Below are 13761 nucleotides of genomic sequence, written 5' to 3' on the forward strand. Positions count from 1 at the left end.
CCCTCCCACGCAACCAGTGGTGTTTCCAGCAGCTTTCCCAAGCTCAGCTGCTGCTATAGAGGAGCACCTCCTTTATAGATGGAGAAGCGCCGGACCTCGTTTCACAGCACAGCATCCCTTCGCCTGGTCACTGCTTCGTCTGAATTCTGTGACATCTCAGCTCGGCACCGGCTCAGCCAGAGCTTTGTGATTAGCACCGTGAGTTTGAGTGGTTTCCTTAAATCTCTCGGGCTCTCTTCATACCCCCGCCTTTGCGGGAGAGGCACGAGCTTTCTCATCTCGTCATGGCTAGATGACATCTGCCTATTTCATCGTGGCCAGACGCCCGGTTATTGGTGGCAGTGTCGTGGTTCTCTTGAAGCCGATCCTTCGGCTTCGAAGTTCTTGAAGATGTTCTTCTCACTAGTCTCGGCAGGCGTCTCCGGAGCCAAACTTGTGGTCACCCGCGACGACGAGGATGATGATACTGGTTCGTACTGGCCATGATGGAAACTAAAGTGGCTTTCTTTTTAGGGGGAATGCAGAGACTAACAATTCTTTTTTTCGACAGGGCTTTCGAGGCCTATCAACTCGAAAGCAGGGGCTGGCGGTCCACCAGGACCACCTGGGGCAGACAAGCCAGGCATTCCACCTGTACAAGGTCCTACCAATGGTCCAGGACCTCCTGTCCAGTCAACAACTACCTCGACGTCTACCTCCTCAACTTCTACCTCCTCCGCTGTAAGCGTATCGACGACGGAAGAGGGTACGAGTACTACTACTTTGATTATCTCGGTGACGCCGTCAGCGACTCGACCCACAACAAGCACTTCTGCCGCCTTCTCTACGATCGTTTCTCTGCCAGTTTCCACTCTGACGACGTCTTCTACGAATTCTTTCAGTACCATTAGCGCACCTTTAACGACCTCCACAGCCAGAACTGGCGACGACATTTCCACGAGGACCGTCCTCATACCTACTCTTTTGCCTACGACTTCTTATATCAACAACATGAGTGAGAAGAGTACATCGAATGACGGTGCCAACAACCGCACCCTGATCATAACCCTGAGCACAGTCTTGTCCGTTGTTGGCGTGGTGGTGATATCGATAGCAGTGTACCTCTGCCTCCGCAATCGCCGCAGACGCTTAAAGCTGTTCAACAGAGGAATCACTCCGATTGACGACGACGAAATTGCAACGTGGAAGACGAATCGCAATGTCCAGGAGAAAGGCGGCGACAGATACACAACGCGGAGGTCCAACTCTTCTGCTTACACACACAGGCACGCACCCAGCAACAGCTTGATACAGTACCAGAGCAATGTTCGACCTTCCTTGGATACATCACCACAGTCCCCGAGGTCATTCATTCACAAGCAGAGCTTCGAGGCGCCGCAATCTCTACCCGGCGCCGTGCTGGCAAAAGCGCCCAACGCTCGGTCAGGGCTGACTGACGAGGCGGTTCCGGGCGACGAGCCTTTTGTGGCTCCCATCAAACGCCAACCCTCGAAACTGAACAAGGCACCACCCAGTTCAAGTTCGCAGGGCCCCCAGCGTACGCGTGGATCAAGGAGCAGCAGCATGAGAAGTTTTGCCGATGCGTGGTACGGCGAGAACATGGTGATTCACTCGCCGCGCACTTCGTACGACACGCCAACCCGTACCACATCGCGGGTATACTCGACGTCCACGGCACCTCCGCGGCTGTCTCTAAGCGACACCAACGATCACTTCGCAACGGTTCTGTCACCACCGCCACTGCACCGCACGGAGATCGGTCGCGCACTCGGCTGAGGAACGACCCCGGCATTCAGACGGATTATAAATTCCTTTTTGCTCTGCAATTACCGACTGGGGGGCCCACTACTCCACATCTGACAGGAGTTTCCAAGGCGGCGGTATTCCGATGTGCAGGTTGCGGGGCCTCAGAAGGATGTGTTTCACATTTTTCTTGGTTGACTGGGCCGGGGTCACGACAGGGTCGGAAATCAAATCAACCTTATCCCGCTACCCCGGTCGAGTCGACGGGCCCGTGCTGCCGAAATCTTCAACATCCGGAAGTGGATGCTGATCTCAGCACTGATCAACCCAGCGCCATGTACCCAGGCTTTGCCAGGTACCCTCGGGCGACACGCCGTTTTCAGCGCGGCCAAGCGACCGGCTTTTTCTTTTCCTCACAGCACGGCTCAGTTCCGGCCGTGACCTACTGCTGGATCATTTACAGCATACCCGGGCGGGCACACTTTCCTTTTTACGTCAGCACACGAAGCATACGGAGTTCAGGACAATCATGGGCGGAACTATATAGGAGGATATACCCAGTTTTCTGTTTTATCAGCTGTCAGCAGCGCAGGCTCTTACTGCGCTTTTTCTTTTATTCTTCTTCGATTGCTAGGGTTACACGCATGGCTAGGGATGCGCATACGCGGTGCACGGCAGCCGCAGCGACGTTGGGGTATAGAAGCGCTCTAGGTCGCTCGATATGCCGAAGGAGGACGGCCCGCAGCATGATAGAAAGGATATGCCGCATGAAGGGGCCGAGCGATGCTTTGTACACTACGCTTGTAGACACACAAATCAGATCATCTCGAATGAATCACAGATCAAGGCAAAAATGAGCTCATCGGGGCCTCCCGTCTCTGACGCCGACCAATGTGAATATGCCATCCCGCAGCCAAAGCCTACCATGGTACTGACAACCCGGAAGGAGATGCACGACATCTGGGTAGGTAATCCACGCCGTGGTTTCATCTTGCCACCCTGGTTCTCCGCGTTGCGAATAAAATGCCCGCGGCCCGCGGTATGCGCGACAGGGTATGGGTTTTGAGGCATGGAAGATTTGAAACACCAGACAAAACTTCCAAATAACGCTTCGGAAAGTACTTGGGAATAAAGTAACTGTCAGCAGTTGCTGGGCTTTCCCCTCCCCGGATTTGCGCCGGGAAGGACGCAGCACGCGGGATCACGGCCCTCCCTTTCTTGCAGGCGTGTCTTGCAGATATAGATCAGAAAACCTTGTTCCCCCCTGCTCGATATGGTGACGAAACCCGGAGTCCAAATGGCCCGGATAAAGCTTGCGCGGTTTCCGGAATGCATATACAACGAGGTTAGAGAAGACAGCAGAATCACACGGGCTGGATGATTGGTTGAGCAATGAGAGGGACCGTGGTCATGGAAATCCTGCAACGCTGCATCGCACGAGAGAATAAGGCAGATTCGGGAGGTGGCAGTATGCCTCACTTGGCCAGGCGACGTACTCGTGCTAGAGCAAGTATAGTCCCGGTGATCTTCACCCTCTTCGATTCACGGCCGTCTTGTATATCTGCCGTTCCCAAGTTCCCATGGCGGTTTTATCACGTCGTGAGACCAGCTACGTCAGGCTACAGTCGTAGAATCCAGCCCTCAGCACCGTGGGGTTTCAGTCTTGCTGGCCCACAGTGGAGCAGAGTGCTGTCGCGGACATCAAGCACATCCAAAACCACTCATCATGGTCTTCGTAGAAACGACCCGGCGTTGGCTAGCCCGGCTCGGTAGTTGTGATGGCGGGTATACCTTCCAATGAAGCAGGGAGCCCCTCCCAGCGGCGGTCGGCGGCCGACGCACCACTTCGGAAGAGCTACACAGTATCAGAATGACACCTGGAGACTCCCATTACCTCTATGATGTCACAGCGAGGTCTTCGTTGCCTGGAGTTAAGGCTCACATGGTGGACCTCTTTTTGCAAAATTCGACAGCCTTGCGATCCTGGTCTGCTGGCATGTTGCGTGCGGTGTAAGCCGTCGATATACTCCACCGCGTGGGGGAGGTTATGGACGAAGCTCCACTGAAAATTGTAACCTATTCCGAAGAGATACAATGGAACTGAAGTATCCTTAGGAGCGGGAGGGACATTCCGAATCGACGCCTTCCCGACAAAGTGACAGCGCTCGGAACCTGTGGTTATGTAGAGGTTGCAAGTCGGAAGAGGGGGACCAGGTGCCTTCTCTTATGTCGTCCCGGAGCTGCCAATTTACGCGTCTAGGCTCGGCGGCACCGCGTCGGTGGGGCGCCGCAGACGCGCCAAAGAGGCCAAAAATTATACGCTAAGAATTGCTGCACCGCTCCATTGGGGACGGGGAACGGTCCAGCAGCCACGGATTACCTACACTGGACATAACGGCCATTGACAACGACCACCACGAGTACTGCCGACAATAATTACGGAGCATTCACGACTGCCCAGTCCACACAGCTGCTTGGCCCATCTTCTCCCCGGAGCCGTGTGCCAGTGGCTACTCGCCTGCTCCATCCAGAGCGCCCTCCTCCACCGGCCCACGCAGCGACGCCCTTTGCGCGCGCCCAAGATACAGACAACCTGAGGTGGACGCCATGCCGCGCAAAAGCGACTCGTCCCGACGGAGCGACGTCTCGATGGCCAAGTTCGTGCTGGCTGACAGCGAAGGCTCCCAGCCCGAGCCGGCCACTCAAACGGAATCCAGTACGAGGCCTCTGGCCCCTGCCGCGCCCGCGAGGCCAGCCTCATCTATGGAGGTCGACCCCGAGCGGGGGAGCGAGTCGGTGCCACCTTCTGAGAAGAGGGAAAGAGAGAGAGACTCGGTGGCTATTGAGGTGTGTGTTCCTCAGCCGTCCTGAAGCCCCATACGAATTACTCGCAGGAGGGGAATGCATGGTCCCAATTCAAAGGCCTAACAGTATATCAGGACCTTAATCTGCCCAAGTCGATAATCACACGTCTGGCCAAGGGTGTCTTGCCGCCGAACACACAGATTCAGGCCAATGCCATTCTGGCCATGACGAAGGCGGCAACCGTCTTTATCAACCACCTCGCGAACGCGTGAGTAGCCCCAGAAAGAAGGAGATGACGGATTTGTCATTGACAAAACTATTCAGGGCAAATGAACGCACTCTAGGCTCGAACAAGAAGACCATCATGCCGGCCGAGGTCTTCGAGGCCCTAGACGACATAGAATACCCCGAGTTCCGGGAGACGGTGCAGAAGGAGTTCAAGAGTATGATTTCTCCCCCCGCATGAGGCATCCTGCGCGAGACTATATCACCCGACGTAGAACGCTAACATTGCTTCTTTTCCCTCCCCCTGCAGAATTCAACGAGATTCAGTCCACGAAGCGCAATACCTACCGGCGCAAAGTTGCGGCCGCCAAGAAGGGGGTACCCTTTGTCGATTCGCAGGACCAGCCTGGCGATGAGCACGATACCTCCTCGGCGACGGCCAACGGCAGCGCGGCCGGCGGCTCGGGGGCGACATTCATCGAGGACCCCGCGGCCGCGGCCGGCATCGACACGTCGCGCTCGATCAAAAAGCAGCGGCTGAACGGCGGCGCCGACGACTCGGCCATGACGCTCGGGGACGCCGACACGACGCAGGAGTTTCAGGACGCCGAGTCCGAGCCCGATGAGCACGTAGAGGAGGACGATGAGGACGACGAGCCCGAAGACGAGGCTGAGGAGGACGACGAGGACGACGAGGACGGCGGCGCTGACGATGACGAGATGCACGATGCCCTCGAGGAGCGGGAGCAGAGCGGCGCCGACGAGGACGAGGCCCTCGATAACGGCGAGGACAGCGACTCCTAGTAATGCTGCTGTCTGGGCGCGATACTTCCCAGGGCCCTGCTCCCGTTCGATCGTGACTGTTCAAGACTACACACGCGGTCGCGGGTCGGGGAACGCATAATTCCGTCGGTTCTTAGTCGAAGGAAAGGGGGTTAGCTCAGTTTTCCCGGGATAGTCGGTGCGGCCGACCTCCAGATCGATCGCCTTGCCAATGCCAGTGGTAGGTAGCAGGGCAAGTTGCTTGATGTGGTGAAATGTGACATTGCATGATCAAGCCGTAGTTCCTTTCAAGGGCCTGTTGGGAGAGGTCGAGAGAAACCGTCCGTTCATCAGTCGTGTCTACTAGATGACCCCAATATTACGAGTGCACGCGTGGAAAATTACAATGCAACCAACAGAGTTCAGTTCATCTGCCGTATTTCTTGTTTGGGCTTCATATCATTGTTCCTAGCTTTCACCGTGAGCTCATGAGCATAAGTAAATACCCAGCTCCAGTTGCTCTGGCCATCACATGATCCGTAGCATGCACACGACAATTCTAACGTGATCATTGCCTGCAAATTCCACATCCATGGTCATCAACTCAGATCACCTTCACCAACTCCATCTTAGCCCCCCTCTTCCCGGTTGCCTCGTCCTTGGCGTCGCTGATTCTAACCACGACCTTCTGGAAGAGCTCGACCGTCAAGTCGCGGCTGCCGCTCAACTTCAACGTGTAATTCTCTGCATCATACACGCTGTCTGGCTCGGTCTCGGCGAGATCTCTCAGCCGGATCAGGCCTTCGATGCCGAAACGTGGCACTAGGATCACGAAGCCGTTACTGAAAATCTTCATAACAAAGCCTTCCTCTTCGGCGACGCGGCCCTTGAGTGACTGGCCGACGTAGTACGCGATGGATGCTCGGCCCGCGAGCTGTGCGTTGCGATGCCGGACGTTGATGTTCTTGCAGACCGCCTCCAGCTTGCCGCGCGAGCGGACGCTCGGGTGCATGGGCTCGTAATCGATCGCGGCAGCCAGCTGTCGGTGAGCGCACAGATCGGCATAGCGGCGGATGGGGGATGTGAAATGCGTGTAAATCTCTGAAGCGAGACCATAATGGCGGAACTCTGGGTATGCCTGCGTGCCGGCACAGAAATACTCGGCACTCATCATGCAGCGGGTGGCCATGATGCGGATGAGGGTGTTGAAGAAAGGCTCCTTGGGATCCCGGCAGGCGTCGAGAGAGTCGGCGACGGCGCGTGAGGAGTCTACGTGTAGCTCAAGCCCTCGCTTGACCTTGAGCTGGTTGGCGAGCTCGTCAAAGTTCGTCTTGGGCGGTGCAGCGTGCCGACGCAGGATGGCAGTCTGGGGGAATGCTTCGTAAATCTTGCCTGCCACGCTTATGTTTGCCAGCAACATGAACTCCTCAACCAATGAGTTGGTATCCAATAGCTCTTTGGTCTTGACGTCAATGGGATCCGAGGTCTCAGATTCCATTTGGACCTTGACCTCAGGAGACGACAAGCTAAGAGCACCAGCATCCATGCGCTTTTGCTTCAACTTCTTCGAGAGCATGAGCAGCGTGCGCATGCCCTTAGTCAAGTCATCCTGCTGTGAATCATCATCTATCCGGATCTGTGCTTGTTCGTAGCTGAATGCTTCGCGGGACTTGATAACCGATTTTGTGAATCGCACGTTGACGATATCAGCTGACTGGTTAAGCTCCCATAAGACCGAGAAAGCGTACCGCTCCACGTACGGTTTTAGCGAGCAGAGATCTGTGCCTAGCAGCATCGGAAGCATATCAATACGCTTGTCGACCAGGTAGACGGTGGTACCCCGTATGCTCGCCTCGTTATCCATAGCGTTGCTAGGCTTGACAAAGTGGGACACATCTGCAATGTGTACACCGACCTCGAAATTGCCATTCGGCAGTGCTCTGGCATGTAACGCGTCATCAATATCCTGGCATCCAACAGGGTCGATACTGCAAATCAGTAGACCACGAAGATCTTCTCGTCCTTTCCAGCCAGGATCGTCGGTGCTTGCCGGTACTTTCCAGTCATGCCCTTCCTTAGGAAGGCAATCCAGAACGGTTTTGGGGAACGGCCGGTATTGAACGTCGTGCTCAAGCAGCAGAGCTTCTGTTTCGGCGGCCTTCGTTTCCAGCTCACCCAGCGATCGAACGAAATGGCCGACTGGATGACGAGATTCCCGATCCCATGCATCGATGGTAACCAAGATCCGCTTGCCTAGAAGCTCACCAACCTGCCTCGTCCGCAACTTGATCTTCGGAACCTTCTTGTCCATGGGTATCAAGAAGACAGTATCTTGTTTTCTGCCAGACTTTGCGGCAGATCCCACAGAAGACTGGTCGATGTGGCCGACGTATTGACGCCAGTTTCGTTTTATGATACCAACAACCTTTGCTGTAGGTTGAGGTCGGCCTTCTGAGCTTGAGGTGTGCGTCTTCTTGACCTCTTCCTGGAGGGCCCGTCTCTCCTTCTCGGTAACAAGATCCTCGCCCTCATCCCCATCTGCATTCTCGTTTTTCGTAATAGCCTCCTCCTCAATGATTTTCGTGGAAGGCTCTTTCCACTGGTCTTTTGGGAGAACCTCTACGACAACCACGTCACCGTCAACCGCTCGGTTGATATTATCTCTTCCTAGAATGAGAAGAGCTTTTGGAAAAGCTGGTACCTTGATTGAACCTTCAAGATAGTTGTAAGGCGAGACGTTGAAAATACCCTGGTGCAGCATGCCGCCCTTCACCCCTGTCATCATCTTCGACATGGTGAAATATTCAGGGTAGAGAAAGTCGGCCGCCTTCTTGTCTCGTGAGATTCCTCGTTCCCGAGATTCTGCAATCATGTCAAGTAATCGATCCGCGTCTTCGAGCCCGCCGACATAATCCCGCAGCGTAACCGCAGGCACCTTGTCTTGCTTCGCCTTCTCAATGTTGCCCTTGTCGTCGGTGAGCATCACCACGGTGGGTAAGCGTTTGCTCTTCACCTGGGCGAGATGCATGTTGTACCATTGCACAGCCTGACGCACAGCTCGGTCATTGCGGTCATTAATGCTCTCGTCCTGCTCCCGAGCCACATATGTCTCGAGCCTGAACTCGTTGAAGAAGACATAGAAACGCTTGTCCTCGCTCTTGGTCAAGCCAATGAGCCGGTTGTACAGTGGCAACGACCTGTTGCGGAGCTCCTCCAATACTGTCTGCAGAATAATCACATCAAAGAAAGCCGAGCTTTGCTCAAATAGATCCATGGCGTTCAGCAGAGCGTTCGTGTCTGGCACGAGATAATGGCCTTGAGGGAAGGCCTTGGTGCCGGCCGGCTTGTCCGAAAGCACCGGGGGGCTCACTGTCACGACATGAGTCTTTGATCAGGAATAACATTCCTAATAATCGACTTACCTTGTCCGGCTGCATTGGCGGGCGGTCGGCAGTTCGAACATATCTGCGATGAGCAGGGGATGTCCTGCCTGAGGTAGACCTCACGGACGATCTTCTGGACCTTCCCGCTCTTGGTAGATCTCACGTAGACCTTGCTGGAGAGGTTCAGATGCGACTGGTCGTTGGCCGTAGGCCTCTTGAGGCTTGTCATGATGGCACTGACGTTGCTGTGTATTTTTTGGGGCCGCAGCTTGTTTGGTACTGGCAAGCTTCAGTGCACTTGTCTATGAGCGAGGCTTTCGGGGTTAGTGACGTGAAAAATCACGGCCCGGCCAGGCCCCACAGCGGCCGCCTTATCGTTATCGGCCGCCTGGCTGATGCGCCCCGCGATTTTGGCTGGCTGGGCGCTGGGCGCTGGGCGCTGGGCCATGGCCACTGGCCAGGCTGCGTACCACAGGTGGCCCAACCCTCCCGCAAATCAAACCTCATTCCCTGAATACATCGGGACTCCCCGTACCCAGCAGGCCGGTTCACTCACCAGCCATTCAGGTGGAAAGTTTGAAAAGCAATGCGATTAGAAATGGGCAAATGGCAGGGCGAGCATACCTAGGTAGCTGCCGGGCCCGTTGACGAGTCTGGACAGCCCACACAATCCTAGACCCAGATCCTACGATCTACTTCCCATTCGGGAGCTTGTTGGCTTCTGGTGTGACAAAAGCAGAATACGTAGGTACAGGGCAACAAGCTCTCGATTCTGTTCAAATACAGCATGGGACAAGCAACTAATGCGTCTGGTCGTTCTAGTACCCAAAACCAGATAGACGTAAGCCACCGAATCTCCCAAAGCCATTGACATCAACCTGCAGGTGCGCCCTCCTGAAAGTGGCTGGAAAGGGAACGTGTATGTGCCGAAAACAGCCTGACCTTTCCTTCGTGAAACTCGCACCCCCATGTTCGAGGACTCTGCGAGCAGGTAGCGAGCTTTGCTCTCATATCGGCTTCAGGTCACACAACTCCAGAGCCAGATAATTATAGGGCTGCGGGATCTGACTGTGTTTCGGTATTGATCTGGGCTTATGATCTACGACGATTCAGCCGTCGCTTTCATCCATATTCCTTGCCCGTCCCAGCTCCGTTTCATTGGACAAGGGGCCATCGTATTATCTCCTAAAAATAGATGCACGAGTTCAAACCTCGCATACGAGGCCAGCGACGAAGAGATAACAGGTGTTCTTTCCAGACGATCGACAAAGTCATAATCATCATCTCATCAAGTACAGACCCACGAAGGCTCGCGGGGTGCATGAGGAGTCGTCTCATAATGTCGCCCCACCGTCTGATCTTCTGTGCAGCTTCAGGTCAAGCTCGTCTAAGCGCAGCACGATGCAAAACCCCGGCTGCATATGTTCCAGTAGGTTGGCATCGGATCTGACATCTAGCGCAAGATTCGAGCTTATCGAGCACGTTCTGCTACCTCCGGTCGACGTTGGAAATCTGCCATTCAGACCATGCTGACTTGGGCGGTTCGCAAATGTCGGTGTGCATGGGAAAGATGATTTTGCCATGTGGTCATGGGATTGCGACTAGGCAAAGCTAAGAGCAGCTTAGGACGGAGTGGAACGGTGCATACCATGGTACTATAGTCCCGGGTGCTTTCTCCACTCAACAGCAGACGGTGCTGTACATCTGTGGCTGCGATCTTGACAGGTGCAACTCGGATTCTTATCATGAAACGAGAATAAGGGGCCAAGGCCGCAGGATATGCTGTGTAGAAGTCATCTGGAACCTTCCGAATGTTGTATAACCATTGAACATTCCGAAAATTGAGTGAATGGTAACACGGTGCTCGGATGTGTACCGATCGGTTCCATCCTGTGCTGTCAGAGTGCTATGGGCAGCTTGACGGCATGCCGAACGGTCACGAACTCAAGTTCGGCTTAGTGCAGAGACCTGGGTTCGGCTGGGAGTCGACGGAGTGGTCGGCACTCAATAGTTTGAAACAGGTCTTTACTACCCCGTACTGGCGTTGTGTAGTCATGAGACGCACAGCGGCGATGATTGTAACCCGCACCTCAGGGATCGAGGAGGATTTCCCGAAAAAGCAATGCTAAGCTCAGGACTGTTCGGGGGGTGAGGGGAGCGGGTAGCCAGGGTCTTCCCGCACTGCTGTACCATGCGAAGGGCAACGGCCAGCCAGTGACCTGGTCCAGTGGGAAGAACCGAGTGGGTAGCGGATCGTGGAGTGCACTCCCAGCCAGGCAGTGTAGCCTAGGGGGGGGGCAAGGGCAAGGACATTGCTGCCAACACCCTGAAGTGCCGACTGGGCTGTTAGGTTGGCTGGCCCATCGACGACCAACAGGCGGCTTTCTCGTCTGAATTGTTTCTGACGCGCCTGCCACAGCACAGCTATCATGTGCTCGCTGACTCGGCCTCGCAACTAGTCTCATGCACATTATCAAGCTGGCAAGCCGAGGGGAGTAAATCCCGAGATGGGAGGCTGGGGAGGCCAAGTCTAGCTAGAGCCTGGCAAGCCCCTGGGGCAAGCCACATTAGGATGGGCAGATAAGGTCGGCTGTGCAAGGAGGTAAACCTTGCGGGGGCACATCATCTGTCGGCAGCGCTGCCCTTGCTACAGTGCCCAGTCGGATGCCTGTGCATCGATGGGATGCTATGGCATATACTGTGCAAGTCGACATGAGCCCTCTGTCAGTATCCTGTCTGCGCACTGGCACCTGCTGCGCTGCCGCAATATCAGGGCACGTATTGGCGATGCATTCATTCATGCAAGCCGGGGGGCCCCCTGGACGTCCAGCTTGCCCGGCATCCTGCATCCAGGCTCGTGCGGATGCAGCCAGTAGCGCGTGGAGTCATCGAAGAATGATTTGCAGATGGCCTGTGCAGCAAGTGTGTCAGCTGGTTGGCCAGATGGGGTTTGCGAGCTCGGCGCCGGCCAATCACGCCGCGACGCCACCCCCCTCGCGTTCAGTCGCTTCCGCGCCAGCATCCTGGTCTGCCCAGGCCTGCCTAGCTGCCCATCCCTCCCACTTCGGCCCTCGACATCTGCTTGCTTCACACCCTCTTGCTCGCCAGTCTGAGCGGCTTCCCCAGAGTCTGGACCTCCATCACGACACCGTTTCTCCATATATGGGCAGCGTGCTGAGTCACATGGAGTTGCTAGTTGTTACCATAGGCGCCCGGGTCAACCGTCTCGTCCCAGGCCCTCAGTCTGCCTTTGCGAGCGCCGTGGTTTGAGGGGAGAAGCTGCCATATGGACGGACACATGCCTGCCTGGGCAGCGACCGAAGAGACCGGCGGATGAAGACGAGAGGGGTAAAAGCTGATACGGGCAGGTTGAAGCGGCGGAACTTGGCTTGCCGGGCCATGTCGTTCTTGAGCGCGAGGTAAACCAAATCCACTCTGCAAGTACTTCGCGCGCCATACAACAACTGGCGCCCGACCGAACTGAAACACTGCATTCTCAACTCCTTTCGGGCAGACGACTATCGCGGCAACATCACAGCAAGCTAATGCGAGGAAACGGACGCCTGCTTCCTAGGGGCTCTCTGAAAACTCAATTTCAAGGCCAACGTACTATGGTAGCGCCAGAAGACACATGTTGCCATATATTCACAAATTCAGGTCTACTTGTGAGAAACGCCAGTCTTCAGCTGTGGCGTTTCTTCATATACAGCTGGGGCCGGTGATCCTCCTGGGTTGGCCAATAAGCTAGAGGTTCGACTTATATCTTGTTCTTCAAGCAGCCTATTATTTGACGAGAATGCCTCCCCCTGGTTGGTTGTGACGTTGGATGACGCTGGTCGCTCGAGGGAGACGAGTCTACATCAGGCATGCAGCCCGACGTCGTGAAACATACGTACCCCTAGGCTTCCTGAGAATGCTTTCAATCATGCCCTTTGCTTGACTCTCTCCAGCCATCCGTGATAGGCGGACCCTAGGTACGGCCCATCACAGGACTCCACACTTCTAATACAGTATGGCGCTTCGGCAATCGTAGGTGCGTATGTGACCTCCCATGGCAAGATCCGTGACAGCAGGACACCTACTTGAACAAGCATGATTTTGTCTGCTCTATACAGAGGACATCCCGTTTGTCGTAGACTGCTCTCATCCTAAACCAGCGGCTGAGGCGTACACCACATAGTATGGCACGAAGCTTCAGTCAACTGATACTGTAAGTTGATTGCGCCGTCGCGTCAAAACGACGCTTCTGCAACTCGACAAAAGCGTGCTGCTAAAGCCCGGGCTGCAGCATCGTGCATGGAGGAGGCGCACGAGATGGGTGCAGCACAACACTAACTGCTTTAGTCAGTAATCTACTCCTTCAAAAGATCCCAGAACCATGCTAACGCTGAGAAGCTGGGTCCATCAATGCTTGCTCGGGTAGACATACTTTTGATATAGAGCATTGCAAGATTTGGCCATATTGCTTCCATACCATGACGACGCGACCCGCAGGTGGCAGCATAGCAATACACATACACCGATTACTGGAAATTTTCAAGGCCATGGCCTAAGGGTCAACCATGTTGTCATCGGGGGGTATATTGAACGCAAGGTAGGTGGCTGATCTGCACCAGTCTTTTGACAGCGGGTCATTGAAACAAGGCAACTAACAATGAATGCGCTCTTGATCTTGACTTGATCTTCTTCTTATGATCCAACGTGCTAGATCCATTCTTGATTACTTGATTATCTGAGACATGCGCGGCCATCCTATCATCGGGCTGGCGCTTGTTGGACATTCATGCGGATCCGTGTCATACATGAGAAACATGACCAAGGTGGTCAAAGCACTGCACATGCT

At 55.0% G+C, this 13761-nt stretch overlaps 4 protein-coding genes across 4 annotated transcripts; 3 read left to right on the top strand and 1 right to left on the bottom strand.

The window, feature by feature from the left end:
* Nucleotides 1-390: 390 nt before the first annotated feature.
* JN550_011958 (uncharacterized protein) lies at nt 391-890 on the top strand (the record flags this gene model as incomplete). Its single annotated transcript, XM_049310382.1, has 2 exons — nt 391-473; nt 551-890. 2 exons carry the CDS (start codon nt 391-393, stop codon nt 888-890), a joined length of 423 nt encoding a protein of 140 aa, XP_049166027.1.
* A 100-nt stretch (nt 891-990) lies between these two features.
* Nucleotides 991-1776, top strand: JN550_011959 (uncharacterized protein; the record flags this gene model as incomplete). Its single annotated transcript, XM_049310383.1, has 1 exon — nt 991-1776. One exon carries the CDS (start codon nt 991-993, stop codon nt 1774-1776), a length of 786 nt encoding a protein of 261 aa, XP_049166028.1.
* A 2574-nt stretch (nt 1777-4350) lies between these two features.
* Nucleotides 4351-5577, top strand: JN550_011960 (uncharacterized protein; the record flags this gene model as incomplete). The annotated part of the gene is made up of 4 exons (XM_049310384.1): nt 4351-4590; nt 4683-4816; nt 4873-4991; nt 5084-5577. The coding sequence occupies 4 exons, from the start codon at nt 4351-4353 to the stop codon at nt 5575-5577; spliced, it is 987 nt and encodes a 328-aa protein (XP_049166029.1).
* A 562-nt stretch (nt 5578-6139) lies between these two features.
* On the bottom strand, nt 6140-9147 carry JN550_011961 (uncharacterized protein; the record flags this gene model as incomplete). Its single annotated transcript, XM_049310385.1, has 2 exons — nt 6140-8904; nt 8958-9147. The coding sequence occupies 2 exons, from the start codon at nt 9145-9147 to the stop codon at nt 6140-6142; spliced, it is 2955 nt and encodes a 984-aa protein (XP_049166030.1).
* Nucleotides 9148-13761: the final 4614 nt, after the last annotated feature.

The sequence above is a fragment of the Neoarthrinium moseri genome, assembly GCF_022829205.1.
Source record: "Neoarthrinium moseri strain CBS 164.80 chromosome Unknown scaffold77_Wmoseri_CBS_16480, whole genome shotgun sequence".
NCBI lineage: Eukaryota > Fungi > Ascomycota > Sordariomycetes > Amphisphaeriales > Apiosporaceae > Neoarthrinium > Neoarthrinium moseri.